Source organism: Cervus canadensis, chromosome 4, assembly GCF_019320065.1.
Source record: "Cervus canadensis isolate Bull #8, Minnesota chromosome 4, ASM1932006v1, whole genome shotgun sequence".
NCBI lineage: Eukaryota > Metazoa > Chordata > Mammalia > Artiodactyla > Cervidae > Cervus > Cervus canadensis.
Window position 1 is genome coordinate 49,022,145 of NC_057389.1, and position 25,658 is coordinate 49,047,802.

The 25,658-nt window shown below is 41.0% G+C and overlaps 1 protein-coding gene across 13 annotated transcripts in view; it reads left to right on the forward strand.

Moving 5' to 3' along the window:
- The window catches only part of HTR4 (5-hydroxytryptamine receptor 4), a 184,035-nt gene that overhangs the window by 135,051 nt on the left and 23,326 nt on the right, over positions 1 to 25,658 (forward strand). For 9 of the 13 annotated variants that reach the window (XM_043465033.1, XM_043465030.1, XM_043465037.1 and 6 more), the window contains one exon: positions 15,935 to 19,500. The exons of 3 other annotated variants lie outside the window; for them this stretch is intronic. In XM_043465033.1, coding sequence (XP_043320968.1) covers positions 15,935 to 16,025 — 91 coding nt within the window. In that variant the 3' untranslated portion in view covers positions 16,026 to 19,500. Of the gene's footprint in view, positions 1 to 15,934; positions 19,501 to 19,548; positions 19,613 to 25,658 lie in introns of those variants that run through there. One more of the 13 variants, XM_043465039.1, reaches the window with a different exon arrangement.

Genomic DNA, 25,658 nt, shown 5'->3' on the forward strand with positions numbered 1-25,658 from the left:
TTTAGCTTCGGGGGTGGGTTTCTCTGCTCATGCTGGGTTTCAGTATCTTCCCTGACATTCTGCAAGATTAGATCTTGCTCGACTTAAGTCACTCACCTAATTCCTAAGAAGGCTGAACATTCGTGCAGCACTTCCCAAAGAACTTCTTACCTATCTGACTTGGCTATCATCTGTTCTCCACCCTCAATCTCTTTGATGAAGTCTTTCCGTTGACCTGGAGGTCTCTAGACCTGCCCTGTCTAGTAGCCACATCCCGAGAGCTCAGTGGTTACATACAGCAAGGTTAGGTAGTGCGAACGAAGACTATTTCATTTATCGTGAAAAGTTCCAATGGACAAAACTGCTCCAAAGCAATTTGATCCTTCTCTCTGGAAGGAAGCAATATATATTTTTCCTCATACTATTAACTCTTATTATCCACTAGAGCTTAATAATAAATAAAATGATTCTAATGGATGGACTGTATAATCTTTGACATTTCCATGACAAGATTAGTATATTCAGATTTATATGTAGCATCAATAAAGAGAAATGTGAAAATAGGAAAAAGTGAAAGTAAGAAAGAGAATGAGTTTCCCCCAAATAACAGTAGGAGAAAAAAGTTTTTCAGGTTCATTATTGCCTCCTGTTATCGGAATTTTTAATTATATTCATGTTTCGTTTACTTCTTTATTATCTGCACCCAGACTGTCAGTCCCTGAGGGTGGATAATGTCCATTTTATTCCCAAAAGTTACTGCAGGGTATAGCTCATTGTTCAGTTAATACATTTGTCTAATGAATAGATGGATGCCCTTATCAGACCCTGCCTAGACCCTATCATTTACCAGGACTGTGTACTCAAATAAATTTTCACCACAAAAAGAAATTTTTTTGTTAACTCTTAACTGGAATAGTTGCTTTTGTCACAGTGAAGCCACTTACCAACCTTTAGTTTCATCCCATCAGAATTCTGTATTTAAATAAAGGTTTTCATTTAGTAGATTGGAAGATTACCCACAGATGAGGAAATAATTTAGGTTTAATTTACTTTAGATCCCTAGAGGTTTCTGCTAATGTTGGAAAGCTGTTTGGCATTTAAAAGCCTTTTTTTTTTTTTTTTTTGGCCTTTACCTTGAACTTTGGAGGCTACAATTGGATTCAACATTTACCTCATTGTTTTGAGCCAATGCAGACTTACTCTGGGTAAGTCAAAGATGGATGAAAGGGGCTTCGCTGATAGCTCAGACAGTAAAGGATGGATGAGAATGACCTCGCCTTCTCTTCCTCAATCACCTCCAGAGCTGGCTACATAATTTGTAGCCCCAGTGAAAATTGAAAATGTGGGGCTTCTGGCTCAAAGGGCAGGAACAAATTTCTGTTAAAAGTATTAAAATGTAAAGCCATTTTATTTCCTCCTCAGTCTTTCTCTTAATTTGTCATATGTATTTTATTTGCTACTTACCTGTTCTCTAGTAGAAAAAAAAATGCATTTTTAAATTATTAGCAGAAAATTTACCATCTATCTTTATGTTGTGCAATGGCAGTGTTAAATGCAAAAATAAGAGCACTTAACTTGTATGTGGAATAACCAAAATTACACAGATTGTATTTTGAAATTCAGACATGCTTATGTATTTTATTTTTACCAGACAGTGCATAAAACTAATGCACCTATTTTTATTTTACTTCTTGTTGCATACACATTCTACTAACATTCTCCCCGCAGCTTACTGAGGAGTAAAGAAGGACTGCAGAGAAAAGAACCTTGACTTGCTCTATCATATCCTTTCTTTCTATGTCAGTACTTTAAACATAAATGCTTAGCTAATACAGGAGAGCAACACTGTGAAAAAGACATGGTAGGGTTCCTTGATGGTTTCTTTTTCTTAGACAATCTCTGCCTTCTTTCTGCATCTGGCAAGTTCTGTTTCAGATGGAAAACATGTACTCTCAGGGCCACCAGTCATTCGCTGGTGTTGGTAGATGTGTTGATAGGAAACATGGGTGCAGAATTGTAGCAGACCCATGTTCTGTGGAAATTCAGCGAGACTCAGCAAACACAAGGTAAGCATGTTAGAGAAGCTGATGACAGAAAGACAATGGAAAATACTTCATTTAAGTTATGTGTTCACATTGTGCTTGCTTTGAGTATGAGTAAAGTCCATATGTTGGGTGGGTCTACCAGAATTCTGTGCTCATGGGGCATCGCTAATGCGATAGGCAGCAAGGAACTACGGTGTGCCTGCCCATTGCACATGGGCACGTCTCTGCTCACGTGCATGCCTCACTGTCTCAGGGTTCACAGTTTCAAAGATAAAGTTACTGCGGATTCCGAGATGAGGACAAGCAGCAAGCTCTGAGTTCCTGTGTGATGACTATGATCGCACAGTCATGAAGCTGGCCCTGTCCTCAGTTTTGTCCCATCCCTACCTGAGGCAGCTCTCACAAAACATGGTTCTTGTTGACATCACACTAGAACATAGTGAGAATAACATCACAAGAGCTCCACTTGCCTCATCAAATACTCAGGGTTAGAAAAGTTAGTGCTGTTTGCAGAGCGTACCTGCAAAAGTTTGGTAATCAAGTGACTTAAGCTGCCCTCCAGGATGCCCACTTCTGGGCCAAAGTGCTGAGACCTAAACATTTTCCCTTCCACTGAGACATATTGTCAAGGAAAAGTTCCAGTCTCTGACTCAGAGGAAGCTGACCTTTGGTTTGTAACCAAACAGTCATTCGACCCAATGTAGCATAATGGCTGTAGGGGCTGGAGTCTGTCACACCTGGCTGTCAGTCCTGTTTCAGATCTGCCATTTACCATCTACATAATCTTTAGCAATGTGGCCAAACATCTTTAGGCTTCTATTTTCTCCCCTGTAAAACAGGGATAATATTAGAACCCGTCTCATAGGACTTTTGTTAAGATTAAATATGATAACGTATGTGCAGAGCTGAGCCCAGCTCCTGATACATAGGAAAGTGCTTCATGAATGGAAGCTGCCATCACTATTGTTATTATAATTGTAGATATAACATTGCTCATGTCTTGGTTAAAACAAACAACTTATCGGTTATTTTCTCAGCTTCCTGATAAGCGTTTCTTGATGAACGAGTCAATAGAAATCTCTATGTTATAAACACTGCTTAAACAAGGAGCTTCCTCTGTTAGGAGAAAAGCCAGAAATGAATGAAATGAAATTAATCACACTGTTTGTAAATAATTGTTTAAACAACATGAGACAAGACTTGTTTCCTGAGTACATCATGCCCTGTGCTGAACAGTTGGGGCTGTTATTTTGAATATGACTTCTGGCTTTTAAATTACCTGTAGGCATTTCTTTGATCCAGTGCAAAACGTGCTAGCTTGTTGAACAAATTGGTTACACACTATGTGTATTTGTTTTCCCCCTTTTGCTCTGCAAGTGCTCTTGTTTCTAGGGTATTAGGGTCCGATGTACCAGGCCTCTGAGATTGGTGCCCCACTGTGCATGTCACCCTGCGGGGCAAACCACAAACCACACCCAACTCCAGAGGTGCTCAAGGTGGTTTATTGGAGGCAAGAACAGAGGCAGTGCGATGCAAGTCTCTGACCCTTGACCCTGGCTGCACACTGGAGTCACTGGGAGCTCCTGGCTTCCACATGTAGAGATTCTATTTTGATTGGTCTGGTTAGGGACCGGAAATGCATGTGTTTTAGGAGCTCTAATGTATACAGCAGGATTGAGAACCATTAGTATACTGGAACGAGCGAAGCCTGTCTTCTAATTTCTTACTGATTGCTATCATTTCTCTCTGCACCAGTAAAATGAGAAAGTAGAAGTAGGTAATGCTTCAAGTTTAGGTCTAGCTCCATGTCTTAAGGGGCTTCCCTGGTGGCCCAGACGGTAAAGAATGTGCCCACAATGCAGGAGACCCAGGTTTGATCCCTGGGTCAGGAAGATGCCCTGGAGAATGGAAAGGCTTACTCACCCCAATATTCTTTCCCGGAGAATTCCATGTACAGAGGCTACAGTCCATGGGGTTGCAAAGAGTCAGGCACGACTGAGCAACTAACACCATGTCTTAAACTACTGAGATAGTTTGGATTTAAACTGGCAATTCTCAATTAGGGGCAGTTTTGCTTGAAGGAAATGGCAACCCACTCTAGTACTCTTGCCTGGAAAATCCCATGGATGGAGGAGCCTGGTGGGCTACAGCCCATGGGGTCACAAAGAGTCGGACACAACAGAGCAACTTCACTTCAGTTCACTTTGTTTGCCAGGGGACATTTAGCAATGTCTGAAGGCATTTTTGGTTTTCACAACTGGTGGGTGTTCCCTGGCAGTCCAGTGGTTAAGACTCTGTGCTTCCACTGCACGGGGCACGGGTTCTATCTCTGGTCGGGAAGTTCCACATGCTACGTGGTACAACCAAAAAAAGAAAAAAAAAAAAAAACTAGTGGATGCTACTGGCAGCCAGTAGATAGAGGCAAGAGATGCTACTAAACATCCAAGAATGCATGGGACATCCCACTCCTCCCAAGAATTGTCTGGTCCCAAATTTCAAAATAAATCTGAGGTTGAGAAACCCTGATGTAAACTAATCCTCTGGGCTTTGCAACAAAGAATCTCCTTACCTCTGCCAGGGGATAGCAGGAGCCAGGAGCTGTGTGTGCTGTTATCTGCCTACTACAGTGCAGCCCCTGCATCATTTGACTCTTCTTAATCCGCATCCACTCCCAAGACAGGACCAAAGAGTGGAAACCCCTGTAAAAGGCAGGTGTTTGTGAGAGGAAGGGCTCTGAATGTCCGTGGTTAGAGTGCCGGCAGTAAGCTTGCAGATAAGCCCTTTCTATGAGGCAGGCTCTACAAGCTTGTTCCCTTACAGCGTGTACTTGGCAGAGACACAGCCCTCCCGATTTAGTCGGAGCAGCTGTTCAGGAAGGAATCGCTTCCAAAGCACACTGAGAGACCCACTAGAAAACCACACCACCGTGCAAACGTGCGCTTAGTCCTCTCTGGTGACACGCGGCCCTGGTCCATGGCAGTGGGAAAGCTTCATCTTATTCTGGGTATCCACAAACAAAAGTGTCTCCAGGAGAAGATAAACATCATGATTTTTTTTTTTTTTTTTGCAATATTCATGCCATGTGAAGAACAATGTAAGGAATGGGGGATGATGAGCTTAGGGCTCAAAGATGATTCAGGTCCTAAGTGTTGTTTTTAACATATCTGAGGGCTTTTTTGGGAAGAGGGGACCAATTTGTTTTGCAGTATCCCAAGGGAAAGAGGTGGGCTTCCCTGGTAGTTCAGTGATGAAGAATCCATCTCCCGATGCAGGAGATGTGGGTTCAGTCCCTGGGTTGGGAAGATCCACTGGAGAAGGAAATGGCAACCCACTCCAGTATTCTTGATTGGGAAATCCCATGGACAGAGGAGCCTGGTAGGCTACAGTCCATGGGATCATAAAGAGTCGGACACAACTTGGCAACTAAACAACAACAGCAAAGAAAAGAGGTAGTTATAAAGGTTTGAACTTTTAAAGATACATATTTCAACACAAAATGGAACGGATCTGCTTACTAAGATGTTCCTAATAAAGTAGAAGGATAAAATTGGATGATCACCAGTCACTGGAAGCATTGATTGATCATTAGCTTGGCCAAGGAAGGGGTGGGAGGTCAAAGGAGATGTTCTCAGACCCTTCATTTATGATTGTGTGAGTTACAGATCCACTAAATCCTCCCACAGTGCAGTTAAACACAAGAGAGAGCAAACCTACTTCAGCCAGCATAGTGTCTTCTTTGGTTGAAGCTGGAGACCTTCTGCAAAGGTTACTTGTGGGAAGAGATATGCCAGAGTGATGCTGTCAGTTCTCTTTTCTTTTATGATTCTTCTGGCTGATAAGAAATTTAGATGCATCTGAGGAAGGAATCCGGGCTTCCCTGGTGGCTCAGTGGTAAAGAATCTGTCTACAATGGAGGAGATGCAGGTTCAGTCCCTGGGTTGGGAAGATTCCCTGGAGAAGGGCACGGCAACCCACTCCAGTATTCTTGCCTGGAGAATTCCGTGGACGGAGGAGCCTGGCAGGGAGTAGGAGTCCATAGGGTCGCACACAGTCAGACACAACTGAAGCAATTGAGCATGCATGCGTGCAAGGAAGGAATCCATTCCCAGCCTCTGTAGGTGCTCAGTGGTAAGCAACTGATTTTATGCCTGAGATTCTGTCTGACAATCAAGATAAATTTCTATTGTTTCAGGCTTTGATATGAAAGAAATTGCTGATAAAGATTTTTAAGGAGAAGGATTGAGATTCAAGAAACATCCCCTCATCCTGGTTTTCATGTTCTTCTTTTTTTACATGTGGACAGTTAAGACTGTTAGGACTTCACTGGTCTGAAAGTAATAAAGCAGGATCCCAATCCAGAGGAAATCAGAACACTGGTGAAGCAATTTAGTATTATGGCTAAAAGAATAGGACTTGGCATTTGATGAGCCTCAGTCTGAATTCAGGTCCTGCCACTTTGAAGCTGCGTGATCCTGGACAAGTTCCTTGACCTGTTGGTGCCCCTGTTTCTTTCTATGCAAAAGTGAGTGAGTGAAAAAAGGGAGTGAAGATGATTCTTGCCTCATAGCATTGTTATGAGGCTGATGTAAGATATTATACAGATGGAGCCTGGAATTAGTAAGTTATTGATGAATTGTGTTCTCATAATCATCATCTTAGTAGGTGAAAAAAGCAGGAACTCTAAGTTAGGAAGACAAGGCTCCTATTTCTGAAACACTGGTTCGTTGTCAGAACTGGGTCTGAGGGGAAATGGTTTGGGGTCAAAATTACCTTAATATCCTTTTCATAAGGTATAGGATAGTTCCTGAACAAGAAATTCAGAAGGAGAAGAAAATTACTTCAACTGCAAGGAAAGGGGAACTGTGGGGAAGGGAGTGAGGCTGAAAGTTCTAGCTTCTGTCCTCCAAGAAGTGCTGTGAAATTACCCCTAACCCTTAGGTGAAGAAACCTGGTGGACGGCTTCTGGTTATGTAAACAGACATCTGAGTGTGCTCCAGGTTATTTTCAACCAAAGAGCCAAGAACCTGCTTTCCACAAGATGATTTCCAAATTATTTTCCCATCCTCATTTTTTACAAGATTCTTCGAAACATTTCACAGTTAGAATTATTCTTGGAGAGGTTTTTATTCTCTAAGAAATGGGTGAATCTGTATTTTGATAAACCTAACAAACAAACATATTTGGTGCCTACTCATGTTCCTTTTATTCTTCTTAGACTTTTATTTCCTTTGCTGGCTGTTATAATGGAATTTTTCTTCTATTTGTGAATTGGCATTGCCTGCTTTGAATTTCTGACTATGGGGGAAGGTGTGTGTGTGTGTGTGTGTGTATGGTTGTCCTGTATACCACCTAGTTGCCTATGAATACTTTGGTTCCTGGTCCAGACATCACCATGTTTATTATCATTATCTTAGCATCAGCCATTTACTGAGTGCTGGTTTTATGTGCCAGGGATTAAGCTAAATGCATTACATATGTCATCTCATGGAATTCTTAATATAACCCATGGAGCAGGTATTATTATCCCCATTTTACTGATGGGAAAATTGAGACTCTGAGAGGTTAAATTACTTGGCTACTATCCTATAGCTGGCAAGTGGTGGGCCAGGATTCTAACAAATATTCATCTGATTTCAGACCATTGCTGTTAACTACTAAGCTATGCTCCTTGCTAGTTAATTGAAAACTCTTGAAATAATGCAGAACATTTGGTTCTTAGACATGGGCTGGGCTTCAGAAGCAATCTGGTCAAATATCCCAACCAGTGCAGTGATCTCTTCTATAACTTATCTGGTAGGTAGTTGTCTGTCTCTCCTCCCAGTGAGGGGTAACTTACTATTACCCAAGGCAAGACATTGGCAGGGTTGCAAATTATAAATTTTTTGCCTCTGGTTTTCTTTTGGGACTATGTGTATAATAATCACCATAGAGAGAGAAGCTATTTCACATGTATCATTTAAGAGGATGTTAAGGCCATTCAGGCATGTGGGATTTTAAACCGTAAATGCCAACTGGATTGAGCTGTAATAGAATAACCTTGAGCAATGTAGTGTGATTTGCAGTAGGCAAATAGTGAAGGGCATGTAAAGTCCTTCTTGCCTGACCCAATCTGGTTTTCTAACTCATTTCCCCCAACTCTCCCCTGACCTAACTTCCTATGCAATAAGCATGCAAGATTGATCAGTTTTCTTTAGGTAAACAGTGAATTCTCCAGCCTGTGAATTACTTCTGCTGCCCTAAATGCTCTTTCTCAATTTCTTGCCTGGCACAAGCCTACTCATTCCTTGAGGCATAGTTCCAACATGAGTTCTAAACTTTCCTGATCCCTACTCCCCCAATCTTTGAGGTAATCACTTCCTCCTCTGGGCCCTCACACTAACTGCTTCTCTTTTTCTTGGAGACTCAGCTTATCCTGTAGGATCTTAAATACTTTTATGTATTTAAAGCACTCTCTGCTCACCTGGGCAGCTTCTAGAAAGCAGGACATTTTCTACCTGCAGTGTCTAAGAGTCAAGAATACTTACTGAGTGAAGGTGCACATTTAGCAGTGCGGCTGTTGAATTTGCCTGGTTCAGATTGTGGCTCCACCTCTCCCTAGCCGTTTGACTTGGGCAAGTTGCTAGGCCTCATTCTGCTCAACTAGATACTGTAAAAAAAAAAACTCTGTGATAGGATTGTTGTGAAAATTACATGAGATAATCCGTGATTAGCCTAGCACAATCACTGACACATAATAAATATTCACTTAATACTGGCTGATTTTATCGTGGATCCATACCTTTAAGACATTTTTCTCCTGCAGATTTTTAGGTGCTTTCATATCAAAATAGTTTAGCAGAAGAAGCAGGCAGACAGTCTGATTCCCCAAAGATTAAAAGTTCTAGTCTTTTATTTGTCCTTCAAGAACTATGGCAGGCAATGGAAAAAAGTCTCACAAGCAACTTGGTTTGTCTTTAATTATATGTGCATGTGGATAAACAGAGGTGCATTGGGATTAGAATAAGCCATATGTACTGATTTGATCTTGCACTTTGGCATGTTGAAACATGGACATGTCTGACACTGGTGATGGAATTAAAGAACCCCTTAGAATATGTTTTGTCCAAGCTACAAAGTTAGGCATTCCAAACTGCAAATTCAGCTAACTGGGGTCCTTTCTGCAAGCAGCACAAAATAATAAAAAGAGTGCTGGCCTAAGATACCAGAGTTTCCACCCCGAGAATGCATTGCTTTATGTCCTTGTCAAGACACTACTCTCTGCAATTAGGTTTTCACATCTGTCTGACAGGGTTTTTTTTTGGTCATTTGCCTGCTATTTTCACAATTTTTACCCATATCAGCATTCTGCCCATGCTATTTGCTATCTATCTTTAAATACCTTTTTTGAAATTTGAATAGATCTATTTGTAAAGGAAACTCTCAGTTCCATTCAGTCGCTCAGACATGTCCAACTCTTTGCAAACCCATGAACCACAGCATACCAGGCCTCCCTGTCCATCACCAACTCCTGGAGTTTACTCAAATTCATGTCCATTGAGTCGGTGATGCCATCCAACCATCTCATCCTCTGTCGTTCCCTTCTCCTGCCCTCAATCTTTCCCAGCATCAGGGTCTTTTCAAATGAGTCAGCTCTTTGCATCAGGTGGCCAAAGTTTTGCAGTTTCAGCTTCAACATCAGTCCTTCCAATGAATACCCAGGACTGATCTTCTTTAGGATGGACTGATCTCCTTTAGGATGGACTGGTTGGATCTCCTTGCAGTCCAAGGGACTCTCAAGAGTCTTCTCCAACACCACAGTTCAAAAGCATCAATTCTTCTGTGCTCAGCTTTCTTTATAGTCCAACTCACATCCATACATGACTACTGGAAAAACCATAGCCTTGACTAGATGGACTTTTGTGGACAAAGTAATGTTTCTGCTTTTTAATATGCTATCTAGGTTGGTCATAACTTTCCTTCCAAGGAGTAAGCATCTTTTAATTTCATTGCTGCAGTCACCATCTGCAGTGATTTTGGAGCCCAAAAATATAAAGTCTGTCACTGTTTCCCTATCTATTTCCCATGAAGTGATGGGACGAGATGCCACGATCTTCATTTTCTGAATGTTGAGCTTTTAGCCAACTTTTTCACTCTCCTCTTTCACTTTCATCAAGAGGCTCTTTAGTTCTTCTTCATTTTCTGCCATAAGGGTGGTGTCATCTACATATCTGAGGTTATTGATATTTCTCCCAGCAATCTTGATTCCAGCTTGTGCTTCTTCCAGACCAGTGTTTCTCATGATATACTCTGCATATAAGTTAAATAAGCAGGGTGACAATATACAGCCTTGATGTACTCCTTTTCCTATTTGGAACCAGTCTGTTGTTCCATGTCCAGTTCTAACTGTTGCTTCTCAAGAGGCAGGTCAGGTAGTCTGGTATTCCCATCTCTTTCAGAATTTTACAGTTTATTGTGATCCACACAGTCAAAGGCTTTGGCATAGTCAATAAAGCAGAAATAGATGTTTTTCTGGAACTCTCTTGCTTTTTCGATGATCCAGCGGATGTTGGCAATTTGATCTCTGGAAATTGGAAACTTTATCATGCCCTTAAATGCAAAATCACATACAGAAGATGATTTAAAAAACAAATACAATGAAAACAAATTATTGTTATTTGCATAAATTTTTATTAATATTAAAATTTAATAATATTTCTTGCCAAAAACTCTGAGCAAAGGCCTACTCTCCATTTTATTAGGTACTAGAGACTTGTTAAAGCCAGAGTGGAGCCAAACTGAGTATTTCTCTTTAAAATAAGCAGAATGAATGAATGAAGTATTGAATCTCCTTACTGCAATTCAGGCTGTTTAATGCGATGCCTCTTTTTTTGGCATATCATCTGTGGCAAGCACTGCATATTTGGGAAATACTGGATCTTCCAGCGTCAAAATTCTGTTCTGGTTGATAGTGTTCTAAAGACAAATGAAGAAATTGGCCTAGACTGTCACCTTCTGGGCCATTACACTTACTAATAACTCAATACAAGTTTATATGCTCACTGTTTATAAACAGTTCTATTAGTTTTTATCAGTTAGTTGTATCCAGTCATTCTTTTTTTTTCATCACATAAAAAACACCTTAAAAATATTGCTTTGTGCAACTCGTTTTTTGTGCATTTACATTTTTTGCTATCTCATTTTTATGATTCATCACCAAATTTTTCCTCATTTTATCATCAATGTCATAAAAGCCAACAAATACCACTTGTCCACTCAGCTAAAACGAACTGTTTGCATGCAATTCAATGTTTTCTTTTTGGTCCCTTGTGAAGAATCACTGAATGCCTCAAACTCTAGTTCTTTGTATTCACATGTCCTTTCTCTTCCCTTTGTTTCTGTTGCTAAACTCTGCTTCAGGTGTGAGTAAAATAACTGGACATTCACCTCCTCGGGGAATCTTACACTTCCATGTGCCCAAGAATAATATGAAAGCACCTTTTAAAAAATGCAGGTTTCTGCTCTCCCCTCCTCACCTCTGCCCTCTCCCCACTCCCTACTCCCACGCTGTCGTTAGAGGTCTGGTGTGTGGGTCCTAAGAATCTGGATTTGTTATGGGTATTCAAGATAACTCTGATGCACACAGTCTCTGGACAGTTTTGTGAAAGATGACTTAGTGATCTCTTCTCCTCTTTTCCTCTTTTTCTTTCTCTTCCTCCTTCTCCCTCTTCTTCTGGAACAATTGTAATTTTAACTCTGTCTCATCAACCATTCATATTAAACTTCATCACAAAGCTCTTCCCACCATACAATGATTTCCATGTTTCCCAGTGGACAGAATTCCTGATTTGGGAGGCAGGCCACCTGATTTATAGCACTAGATCCACTATTACCTATCAGTTAATCCATGCCCCTACATTGTACCTACCTGCCTTCCTTACAGAGTTACGTTGAAGGTTATTTGTGGAATGATATAGTGATATAAGAATGTTTCATGAATTGTAGAGGATTTTACTAAAACTATTAAAACAAGAAATTGCATTTTAAAAACTCATCTGTTAAAATATCAGAGATTCTTTTTTAATGGTGTTTTGCATCAGGGGTTTTGAGTGGCTCTGCCAATGTTTCTGATCAAGCATATGTTTGAGGAAAGACAGTTGTGATCTCGCTGCATTTTAAGTTGCGGCATCTTGGCCCCTCCCTGTCCTATCTTAGCCAGATATATTTAACAGCTTTGCACTGTGACTTCACAGATTCAGAAATTGAAGTATTTCAGATTCTTTAATACAGATCCCAAAATTATCTTTCTGTGTTTCCAGAGAAACCTCCTCCCTCCACACAGAATATAAAGTATCAGATACTAACAATAGAATATTAAAAGCCAAATTCAAATACCCACAGCTTTGGAGAACAGTCCCACACACAGCTGGTGCCCAGTCAGAAGGTCTGCATCTGTCACCCACCATCTCTGCTACTCATAGAACCAGAATGTCAAAGATTATCTTCCTGGTTTAACACATGAGAAAAATGAGGCACAGGAAAGGGACTCAGTCATCAGAGGCGTGCCATGACTGAAGGCTAAAAAGATGTCAGAATCTAGCTTCCTGTCTCCTGGTTTACTGTTTGCATTGCTTAGTTAATAGGGTGGCCTTGCAGTTGAAAGTGAAAGGTACTCACTGACTGTTAAAGTCATGTTTCCATTGTATGAGGCTTCCCAGTGGCTCAGTGGTGAAGAATTCACCTGCCAATGCAGGAGATGCAGGAGATGTGGGTTCAGTCCCTGGATTGGGAATATCCCCTGGAGTAGGAAGTGACAACCCACCTCAATATTCTTGCTTGGAAGATTCCATGGACAGATGTGGGAACAATATCTCTTGGGGGACAGCATACTGCACCATGATTCTGTATCTTGAATGAAGACCTGAAAAGGAGAAGACTTTAAACCTTTAATTGTTACACTACAGTAGTGTAAACTGAGGCTGACACAGGCCAACCAGGACACAAGATCACCCCCTCATTATTCTCAGGTCTCTTTTTTGCTGAGAGGGAGTGGATTGTGAGTTCTCCATGGAGTTAGGAGGCTGGGATATTTTCCTTTCTTCTCTCCTTGACAAGAGCTATATTGATATTATCTGAATAAAAAGAGTGGTACCAAGCATCCAATGGCAATTCTGCAGAAGTCTCAATCATTAATTGACTATCTGGAAGGATTATATGAGAGAACCAGTGTAACCTGATGGAGATACTTCTCAAAGAACCTCCTCCCAAGCTCCACAACTGCTCTGGAGCCTTCCACACACCCAGCTCAGTGGTTCCGTTTATCCCAGGTCTTCCTGCTCTGTCTTCCATCCCCTCTGCTCATTCTTTGTGATGTTTACTCACTTAACCCCTTCCTTTACTCTCTGCTATCCTGACTTCACAGTTTCTTTTTCCTTTTCCACCTAGTCTCCCTGGTTCTGCATCACAGAAAATGTGTGCACCTCTTGGCAAAGATGCTCCTTTAGTGGGCAAGAGGAAAGAGTTCCGTATTAGTGTCCCAGTCACACTGTGTTTCAGTAAAAGAAGAAGACACATCATACTGTAGGCTTCCCATAGGAGGAGTAGATGTAATGTACACCCATGTGCATATTCCCTTTACCCTAGAGTCCCTCATAATGGGACATGGAAATGCTGGAGACACAGAACCTGAACCCTGAACTTAGCAGTAATGGTTCTTAAGATGATGAGTGACAGTGTATCAGGACAATTCAGGGTCCAGATTTTAGAATCAAAACTGACCAGAATTTTTAAGTTCTGATTTACTTATTAACTGAATAAATTTGGGCAAATTATTTAACTCTGAAACTCAGTTTCCTTGTCTGTTAAATGGGTTTAAACTATACTAATTAATGCGTATAACACACTTAGCCCAGGCCCTGGCACATAGATGCTACCCTAATGAGTGATTGTTTTTATTGTTGCTAATAATAATAAAAAGTATGATACAAAAGGAATTTGGCCAGTGAGAAATGAGAAACCCTTCCTTCTCTCCCCTCCTTCCTTTCTCCCCTTCCTCTTTCCTTCTCTCCTTTTCTTTCTTCCTTTCTCTTCAGTGAGTCTTTCTTTTAATAGATATGGTCAGTGAATAAAACAGAGGAAAATACAAGGGGTATGTAAAGACATGAGGTTGCATTTTGAATTTTTCTAGGGAGCTCATGCTTGAAAATGGCATGTGAAAAATCTGAACGAAGGAAAATATAACTAAGGATGAATCAATAGCTATGTTCAGAGCAAGTAGAAAACCCAAAAATAGTTAGCTCTCATTATTTAGGGAAGAAATCTTACATATTCTGCTTCAGTAAGAATAGTCTTCCAACTGGAAAGAAGAGAACATCACAGGGAGAAAGTTGCTGCCTGAGATTTATGGAAAGCTTTTAACTGTCTCTGAGCCAAGATGTATTATTAATATTTCTCAGGGGATTAAAGGAACTGATTGAAGAGACCTCTGACTGGTGCTCTTTTGTGGATTCAGGGTTTGATAGCAGCCTGGAGATCAGTAAATATTGCCCTAGTTCTTAAAGAAAGAATAAAGTAGACTCCAGAAACTGTAGCCTCACAACTTGAAATAGACCTTACCAAAAATTGAAAACAGTCATTACACAAATGGTATGTATGCAAGAGTCAGTGTTGTCTCATTAAAAAATAATTCATGTCAACTCATTTCATTATCTATCAGGACAGACTTACTGCTTGACAGAGACATTTCAGCAAGGCACCATTCTCAGGCACACTGATGATTACCCATTTGCTGGGAGGCTAGTCTGTGTTGGGGTACCACAGGGTTCTGGTTTATCCCTGTGTGATCAATAGTTTTTTTTTCTCTTGACTGAAAATTAAATATCTAAAAGGCAAATGATACTAAACTGAAAGATCTAGGTAGCAATAGTTATCTGATCTTCTTTTTTTTTTTTCATGTTTTTAGAAATTAATTTATTTATTATAATCAGAGGCTAATTACTTTACAATATTGTGGTGGGTTTTGCCATACATTGACATGAATCAGCTACGGGTGTACATGTGTCCCCCTATCCTGAATATCTGATCTTCTTATGTGCTTGTAGAAGCCTTAAAGTCTCACTTGAGTCAGTGCTAAATAATCCTATCTTGAATGTTGAAATTGTTATGATTTAGAATGATCTCAGTTGACTAAAATGATACCAAATCAATAAAATGAAATTAAACTGAGACAAATGTAATATCCTATATTTTGGCAAAATAAGTGAATGAGTAAATAAACAAATATACATATAAATAAAAATTGCACCAGTGTAGTAAAGAACCACAGGAATTGACAGCTGTTTGTATCAAAAAAGATAAAACCTGGCAATTAACTAAACATGTAGCCAATAGAATATTATCATTGTCAGAAATGAACTTAATCACATCCATAGAAGTAAACTAAATTGATGAAAAGTTTGTGACATAAATCAGATTCACTATGTAGATTTGGGCTCTTTCCTGGTTCTGTATTCCAAGAGAGATAATTTTAATAAGGATTGTGTTTAGAGGACAGTGACTATTATGGGCAATCATCTGGAAACCATAATATATAATGAACTATTAAAGAAAATGGAAATGTGTAGCCTGGAGAAGAGAAAACTTGGGGGATATAATTAGCAGAGAGAAGAATTTTGAGTGGGCCTGGAGGGCATAGTAGTTCCACTAGGTAGAAGCTGTAGGAAGGCTCATTTTGGCAGAACATGAATAAGCTATTTCCAATAACTAAAGTCGCTCAAAAATAATGTGGCCTGGTGGGTCAGGGGAGATTCCTAAGCAGGGGCTAAACAACCACCCGTCTGCATGGCACAAGGGGCTTTCCTGCAGTGGGTGGGTTCTTGCCCCAGACTATCTGTCCATTCCAACTCTGAGGTTCTGTGATCTTCTCCCCTCTCTAGGGATGCAGTGGAATGTGGTGGCCAATGGGAGAGTCAGTCCCACCCCCCAGCAAGTTCTCCTTTGGTGGCTGCACAGCCCAGTGACACTTAGGCCCCTGGGGCAGTGACCCTGAAGACAGCCATCCCTCCGGGAGAGGGCCAGGTCCTAAGCTGCTGCTTGTGCATGACTGCACCCGGTGTCCTCTTCACCCAGCATTCCATCTGTTGGTGCAGGTGCCCTGTGCCCATCGAGCTTTTCCTCCAGGATTCCAGCAGGTGGCAGGGGACCGGGTGGCCCCCTAGTTCACTGGAAGGTTCTTCTCCAGAGATCCCCCTGGAAGGGATCGTTTTGTTTCCTAGCTTTCCCTCTTTCCGGCCTCATAGTCACCCTTGCCTCATAGTCTCTGTTGTCCCCAGTATATACCCTTACTATGCCTGGTTTGTCTTGCTCATGTTCCAAACATGATCACTCACTGTGTCCTATCTCAATCATAGACGTTTCCAAATATTCCTTCTTTGCTGTGCCTGCTCACATGCACTGCCAAAACACATCCTCCCTGCGCCTGCCTTGGTCAGAGTTCTGTTCCAAAAGCACACATCTCTTGCTTGTTCGTGTCTGTCACAGCCATGTTCAGACTTCTCACTGGCTCATCTCTGTCCTGCTCTATGCCAGACACTAATACACTTTCCACCAGAGTCTGGGTCCAACTGTGCGTCTTCCCGTGTCCGTCACAGACTTCTACTTGCTCTTTCTTATGTCCGTGTCAGTCCTTCTCTTCAGGACATGCTCCAATTATTCACCATGGAAGAAACAGGGCAACAGTCTTTCAGAGGAAAACCATTTCTGCAGCAACCTCGGAGGGAAGCAGAAGATAGACGGCTCCCCATCAGTCCCATGGCCTCAAGCCCTCCTGCTCTGAGATGCTCACTTTCCTAGAACAAACCATTTCCTCGAGAGCCTTGGGCAGGACCAGCGGCATCATAGTGTTTGTTGAAAGATTTTGGAATCTTTCTCGTGAGCTTGTGGCAAAGTCCATGGTACCAATTTATAACCCTTAATCTGGCCTTGCTGCTTCCAAAGGAGAGAACTGTTGGAGGCTCATGCTACCAAGACTTGTCACTCACTGCAGTTTCCCCGGGTGGAGGAGCAGGACCAAGCAGTGCTCAGGGTGGAAAAACGGCACTTCACTTGAAGCCAGAGGACCTAGATTCCAGCCCTGGCTCCACTTCTAACATGATGTGAGATCGCGACCCATGCCCTTCCTTCCCTGTACCTTACTTTCTTCATCTATCAACTGAAGTTTGGACCAGGGGATCTCTAAGATTCCTTTCTGTTTCTATGACAACAGGATGCTGCTATAGCTATCAGCTACCTCGAAAAGGTGTGACCTGCCTGCCTTTTGACTTGGTTTCAAAGGAACTAGCCACCTCATCTGGGCCTTCTAGACCTTTGACCTTGCCAGCTTTGCCCTTTAGATAAACCTGGATGTTTTTCATTCAAAACTGAGTTCACAGCTCTTGCCACCTGTCCCAGAGTGAAGGTCCCAGGGAGGTAAACACCGCCACATCCTAGAACCCTGTGAGGTGTCCACTTTGGTCTTGGCTGTGGTTTGATAGCATCTCAGGACTTCATCATACTGTCCTTGTTCCTTCTGTTTAAGAAGTCAGGTATCATTTCCACTGATGTTTACTTTATTTCTGGAATTGCACCAGCCTGGAAGAGACTTTGGAATGAGAAAGAAAAGATTGCTGTCAAACAATCCAAACGCAAAAAAAAAAAAAAAAAAAAAAAATTCTGAGTCCTGCAAAGGCTTACAATTTTTTTTTGTGGAGAAAATCACTTGTTAGGGAACAGGAAAAGACTCTAATGAGAAATGTGACTTAGAACTGCCAAATGCTGTTAAGGAAGTTGTGCCATGCTGAAATGCTCCTGGTGTGGCCTGGGGTTGTCACTGATCAGTGGGAGCAGATTCATCTGGGGACCTAGTCTCATCATATATGAAGAAAGTTTATCTAAGTCCTGTCTTGTACATTGACTTTGGATGGACCAACTGCCTGTGCTTTTTCAAGTCACTGTCCCTCTGCCGTTAGCAAGATTGGAGCTTAGGAGGCAGCCACCTTTAGGAGGATGATCCTCCTCTAATACAAAGGAGAGATCAGCAAGGTTTTGAACCGCAAGGCCCTGAACCTGGCAGTGAAACTCACACTCTATCTGTTGGGCTGCTGCCCACACTGTCCACAACTTGCATGAACGTGCAGTAAGGATGAGGAAGAAGAGAAGCTGCACGGGCCCTGAATCAATTGCTGTGACTTACTGTGTGACCGTGAACTAGTAACTGTACCTCTCTGGCCTCAGAAACAATCTCTCCTGCCTCCTTCATGAAGCTGTTGTGGAGATAAATTAGATAATTTTTGTGAAGATGTTCTGTAAATCATAAAATGCCATTTTGTTTACTATCACTTTGAATTACTTTGAGTGCTCCTGGGTAGTCAAAGGCTAAGAATTTCTTCACCAAGAGGTGGACCAGTTTAGAGAGTGAGCTTTCTATACTGAAAAACAATACCAAGGGATCATCTTTTTGGGGATCCAATCTCCCAAATTTAGTCTTCTGCATTTGATTATTCTAGGCTACCCAAAACACACCAACACTGCAAATTTGTGCATCACAAACACTCTCATTTGAAAGGATTTTGTTGTTCTCAAAGTAAAGAGGTAGGTGGAGAGAGATGAGGACTACAGTCTAAATTTTGTGATAATGAGCCTAATTTTTCATGTACCTTCAGAGTCACATGGAATAAATTCATATACCTTTTTGCCATGAAAACATTTATGTAGACAAAGATTTGGGTCATCGAAATTGTCCCCACCCTGTTAATTCTCTCTCTCTCTCTATATATATATATATAATATATATATATATATATATGAAAAGAACCCTCCAACATGAATTAAATCATGAATGATAAGCTGATAATGTTATATAAAGAGTCTACTGAGATACTGAAGCAAATAATTTTGAGATTTTTTAAAATCTGATAGTCTATGTAAATTATTGTTAATTATCACTTAGTGTTATCTAGATAGTACCTTCATTTTGTTTACATTTTTAATAAAGCAGAGTTACAAGTGGGGCCACTCATGCATTATCCAGCAAACTAAGTCCCCTTGTGTAATCAACATATAAAGTACATGTGTGTCCATTATACAGAACATGGGATTTAAATATATATCTTCAAAGACTTGCAAGTTTTAATGATGGTTATATTTTTGTTTTATGAAATTGTTACTTACACATATGATTTATTTGAAGCTAAAGCTTTGAAGTACTAGGACCTCTGATTCTAATTTTTTCCTATACCCTTGGCTTTATGATGCAATTCACTTTTTGATGCAGTTCCCAAGAATATGTTCTAGGAAAAACAGGAGCCTTGTTTTTTTAATTGATAAATTCTATTTATTGATAAACATTAATAAAATACATATGTTTATATTTGTGCATTCTTTACATGTTATAGAATTGCATATGGAGGGAAATCTAATGTCTTAAAACTATTAGGAGAATTTTGAGTATACAATAAAATGCCAAAGTCAATCCCATGCCTCAGTTCTCTGCAACTTCTCTGTTATCTCATAGCCCAACTCACCCCTCAGAAGCTTTGGATGTTTGACCCTGGAGAATTTTCTGTCTCAAGCGTCAGGCTCTCTTCAAGGTAAAGACAGAAGCCCAGGACTCCTAGATAATGTGATATTGCCTGTCTGCCTGTCACCTTTGTCAGCCTCAAGTACTAAGACATATCTCTCTTACATGGGTCATCCCACAAAGGGCATGGGGAAGGCTTCAGCCCAGCCACTCTCAGCATACCCAGCCACTCCTATGGCATACGCCATAGGAGCCATTCAAGTCAGTGTGGCGGTTATAGTGTATATTCACCGGTCTTGAATTGAGGTTGTTAATCATGTGCCTCCTCTTTCTGTGTCATGAACAACTCAGGATTCTGGAGTTCCTGGAATTTGAGGCCCAGAATATAAGTCAGTGAAATTCAGGTCCTAACTGTTCTGAGAATGGGGTGATAGAAAGACCCCCATCAGCAGTCAGGGGCAGTGTACTCACCCAAGTTCTTCTGTTTAATCCTTGGGGCCACCATCATCTCACATATGAAATGCAGAGGGTGGGCAAGAATTAGGTTTTCAAATAAAAGCTCTTTCTTCATACACAAGATTTACCTGGAACTCCATTGCAATAGCTTGAAGTAGGATGGAGAACAGGTGTAGGATGGAGAACAGGTATATCTGGGTTTCCTCATCTCTACTCATTACGATCCATTGCTGGAAGGAGATTTCTTGACATCTAAAAACCTTAAGCAGCTGGATAAGGCACTCTCCACTGAAAGTCTGTGATGGTGCTTGGCTTTTCCTTCCTTCTTTATTTTTCTAAAACATTTGTAAGATTCCTGTGAGCCATTTTTCCTGATGACTTTCCTCAGAATCACACTTGTCAGACTTTATTTTTTGGGGCTCCAAAATCACTGCAGATGGTGATTGCAGCCATGAAATTAAAAGATGCTTACTCCTTGGAAGGAAAGTTATGACCAACCTAGATAGCATATTAAAAAGCAGAGACATTACTTTGCCAACAAAGGTCTGTCTAGTCAAGGCTATGGTTTTTCTAGTGGTCATGTGTGGATGTGAGAGATGGACTGTGAAGAAAGCTGAGCACCGAAAAATTGATGCTTTTGAACTTTGTTGTTGAAGAAGACTCTTGAGAGTCCCTTGGACTGCAAGGAGATCCAACCAGTCCATCCTAAAGGAGATCAGTCCTGGGTGTTCATTGGAAGGACTGATGCTGAAGCTGAAACTCCAATACTTTGGCCACCTCATGCGAAGAGTTGACTCATTGGAAAAGACCCTGATGCTGGGAGGGATTGGGGGCAGGAGGAGAAGGGGACGACAGAGGATGAGATGGCTGGATGGCATCACTGACTCGATGGACATGAGTTTGAGTAAACTCCAGGAGTTGGTGATGGACAGGGAGGCCTGGCATGCTGCGATTCATGGGGTCTCAAAGAGTCGGACATGACTGAGCAACTGAACTGAACTGAACTTATTTGCAGAACCTCTTCCTCCATGAAGAAAAGGCCTCATCTCCTGAAACATCCATCAAGAATGGCCACCTGAGCCTTCACCTCCTGTGAAGCATCTGCTGTGTCAAGGCAGAGAACTATCATATCAGTAAGTTACTATGGGCCAGGCTTTATGGGAAGTATTTTAACTGAAACTCTACAAGGTAGGTATCATTTTTCCATCACATGGAAGTTAGCCTGGAATTTCCCCAAGAACAAAGAGATTATTTAGAGCCAGAAATGGGGAAATGGAACCCAGACCCTGCCAAGTGTAGCCTTTCTCCCCAGTGTCACTAGCTGAGGGGACTCGACCCACCTGATACCTGTTCTCTTTAGCAACAAGAACCATCCTTAACACAGATAATTCTCTTCTTGTCTTTTTCCTTTTGCCTCCCTTATTTCTCCATGAAGTGTTGCTTACATTTATAGCGATTCTTCATTTATTTCACGTATGTTAATTCCAGTGAAAGTGAAAATGTTAGTCACTTAGTTGTGTCTGACTCTTTGTAACCACATGGACTGTATAGTCTGCCAGGCTCCTCTAGCCATGGGATTCTCCAGGCAAGAGTCTCTTCTCTAGTGAATCTTCCTGACCCAGGGATTGAACCTGGGTTTCTGGAATTGCAGGAAGATTCTTTACCATCTGAGCCACCAGGGAAGCCATGCTAATCCCAAATAGCACATAACTGGAAGTTAAAAAGTCAATTATTATCTAGCCAGAAAGTGATTTCCTATAAAACTATTCATTTCATCAGAAATAAAAGGAAATTGAATCTGGTTATGTAATCAGTAGATTTTTCTCATGCATTTTTTAAATCTTCATCCTACTTACATCATCCTTCTACAACTGATGCTATCACCTTCAGACTGGGGAGTTAGGCTATAAACACAACTTCGAGCATGCCGTTTCTCAGATCAAAACCTCCAAAGGACTCCTCCAATGAAGTGTCCACAGAGTTCTCTAGGCCAAAATACTGGAGTGGGTAGCCTTTCCCTTCTTCAGGGGATCTTCCTGACCCAGGGCTCGAACCCAGGTCTCCCGCATTGCAGGCGGATTCTTTACCAGCTGAGCCACAAGGGAAGACTAAAGGACTCCTCATTGTTAACCAGATCTGGGCTGCCCATAGTTTTCTAAGTCTATCAGAGTTTTGCCTCCAGTTATTTCTCTTTATACATAGTTATATCCCTACAAAGCGAGCCGTCTGCTCTGTGTTCCCCTTACATGCTCTTCACATTTTCATCCTCAGTTTATTGATTCTTCTATTCTTTCCCTTGGGCATGCATCTCTTAGCATCTCTTATATGGTCTATCTCAAATACCACCTTCTACTTGAAGTCTCTTCCAGCCTCCAAGACAGTGTGAGGTTTTTTCATCTATTTAAGCCCCTGAAGCACTTTATTTGTGCTCTTATAACTTTTTTCTGTGCTTCTCAGTGTGGTTTGTATTGTTCGTTGCTCACCTGTGTCCTACTCGTTCTGAACCCATGGACAGGAGCCCGCCAGGCTCCTCTGTCCATGGGTTTTCCCAGGCAAGAATACTGGAGTGGGTTGCCCTTTCCTTCTCCAGGGGATCTTCCAAACCCAGGGATCAAACCTGGGTCTCCTGCATTGCAGGCAGACCCTTTGCCATCTGAGCCACCAGGGAAGCCCTCATGGTTCATTAATGATTCCTATTCTGAGCTTCCCTTCCAGAGTCCAGATTTTGAGCTCCTTGAGGACAAGAGCCAATTCTTATCAATCATCATTTTTTTCACCTTTTTCTTGTGCCCAACACAGGTTTTTATGCACTGAAGCTTTTCAATAAATTCATTGAATTTACTTATTTGGAAGAACTTGCTTTTGTTTATAGCATCTGCACTGCACATCCTGCTTAGCTCTTTCAACTCGCAAATCAATTCTCCATCCACTGCAGTAGCTGCAGCTTTCTGATAAGAAGAAAATTTTCCTGTGACCATTTTGAATAAAATCAAGATTTTATCATATTTCTTGAAAGTAGCAAAAGACTAGAGTTTTTTTTTTTTTAAGACTAGAGTTTTAAAATACCATTATTTCCATGATTTATGGCAAGCTTTCCCCCCCCTTTTTTGGTTCATGTCTGCCTGTTGAAAAAGAACTTAAGCTTAAAGTTTTGTGTTTATAGAACATGGTGGTGAATCAGACTGAATTGTGAGTTACTTGACATTGTATAATCCTAGAGAGCACTGGCTACCATTTCACCTGTAATGGCATTTATTGACACAGCACAGAGAATGGAGTGAATGTTGGATGGTCCAGGCCAAGGATGTGGGAGTTGCCCAGGCTAGGATATGATACAGCATGCTCAAGAGATGTCAGGAAATGTGTCCTTTTCTCCCAGCATCCTAACTTACTGTATGACTCTCCACATGTCCCTGCCTCTATCTGCCTTCAGTTTTGTATATATAAATTGAGAAGCATTTTGTGGTTAAGAGCTTGGGCTTTGTCATTAGATAGACATGGGTTTAGATTCAGGCTTTTCCAGTTACTGACTGTGCATCACTTTGAGAAAGTTCGTGACTCTCTGGCATCTGTTTCTTCTTAGCGGAGGGATAACGATAGCCCATCCTGTAGAGTGTTGTTGTGAGGTTCAGTGGGTTAAAGCTCATAAACAGTGGAGCATAGTCCCTGGCATATACACTCACTGAAGTGTACCTGTTACTATTAGTACTCTGATTCCATGACATTTGAAATTCTGAAGCCGCGTGTAGAGACATATGGAAAGGAAGTTGAGAAACCAGGGGTGGGGAAGTGGTGAAAGTGGCAAGTTTATTTCTATGTCAGGTGTCTAATCCAGAAAAGGGCAGACTGTGAACACTATTCAGGAGAAGCTGGAGATGATAAGATATTTGGTTACAGAGTCAGAGAAGATTTGTATCATGTGCGTAGGCAGGAAACAGAGTTTAGTTGATTCAGTGTCTTATTATGGAAAGCCTAAAATGTCTCTTCATTTTCTCCAGTTCATGAGTTTCCTAAGCAGTAGCTGCACTTTACCTTTTAAGATGGTAAAGGGACACAACTTTATTGAGTACCTAAGATATGTCAATACTATTTTGAGGCTTTACATGTAATATAGCATTTAATTCTCAAAAATAGTATTGACTATATTGAATCCTTCCCAAGTTGCCAGCTGAGTTGCCTTGGATGAGTTAATTAACTTCTCTGAGTCTCAGTTTCTTCATGAGTGAAATAGAGGTGTTGCTACCTGACTTATGAGGTTATATTATTTAAATTAAATTTTATATATGATAGCAATTACAATACTACCAGGCAGATAATTGGTATTTTATTATTATTTTCATTGTCATTTTATATAATAATCCATTTTATGGATAACTGAAATGAGGCTGAGGGTGACTGAGTTTCTGAACCTAGGTTATACAAGTAATAATGAGCAAAGCCAGGATACGAGCATAGAGTTGTCTATCCTAAGAGTTCAGAGTTCATACTCTGTTTTTCTGCCTGTGTAGAAACAATGTCATCAAACTTTAAAGAGATCCTCCTTCCAAAATTAGAAGATGTTTTATAATATGTCTGGGTATCTTGGTAGCCTGGATGGATAGTCTTTTAAATTGGTCTAGAGCCTTTGATAAAAGGTCAGACATTATCTTTATTTTTAAAATACTTGGTTGAGATCACATAATTCAATTTCAATTGAGTCTTTCTCAGTATTGAATGTCATTGAAGGGTTATATTATTTCATTCCAGCCTTGGTCCCCTGAATTAGCATGGTAATCATTAGAATATAGTCTTCTTGTCAGCAGGGTCCAAATGGGGGCCCATATGCCATTGCTTGATGATGAAATTCTTGGTCAGAACACAGAGCCCCCCCCCACACCCCATATTCATTCTCTGAAGCCTTATAGCAATCTCTCTTTATCATCCTCAGGAACTTGCCATGGAGGAGACTGTGAGTCATCCATTACTAAGGCTTTGTGAAAGGGAAATCAAGCCAGGGATTCATAATTTCAAGTGAAAAGCCCCTGGATGACTGAGCCAAGGCACCATTTCTAGTGAACCTTTCGTACCAGCTGGCCAGAGAGTGGGCAGTTGGTCAAGGGGATGTGAGTCAATGGAAGGAACCAGCAAAGAGTGGTTTTATCAGGGTTACCCTTATTACTGCATCTCCTCATCTCAATGCAAAGCCTTCCGGAAACATTGAGTTATAAAAGTAAAATGCCAAAGTCATTCCAGAATTCTGTCTCATCTAATAGAAGCCCTCTCAGTAGCAGTCTCTGTTTATTTTCTAATTTCCTGGCATTTATTTTCTATTTAAACCTTCCTTTGTAACTGATGGTTTCATTTGTGATAGCCTATGTGAAAAAAAAAAAAATCATGAATTCTGATCCCACTGTGAGTCACCAGCTGGGTGACTTCTGGCAAGCCACTTCCCTTCTGGGTCCCAAATTTCTCATGAGACAAATTCCATAGCCCACCTCACAGATACCGAACTTTATTTATTCACTTGACAAAGGTTTTTGTGCTGTTAGAGGAGAGAGAAACAAATCAATTTTTTTTTTTTTTTTTTTTGCACAGGCCTTCAATTGCTATAATATTTGTAGTCAGGGAAAGACACAGTTACAAAAACTAGAAAACCAGGCAAAAAGTGA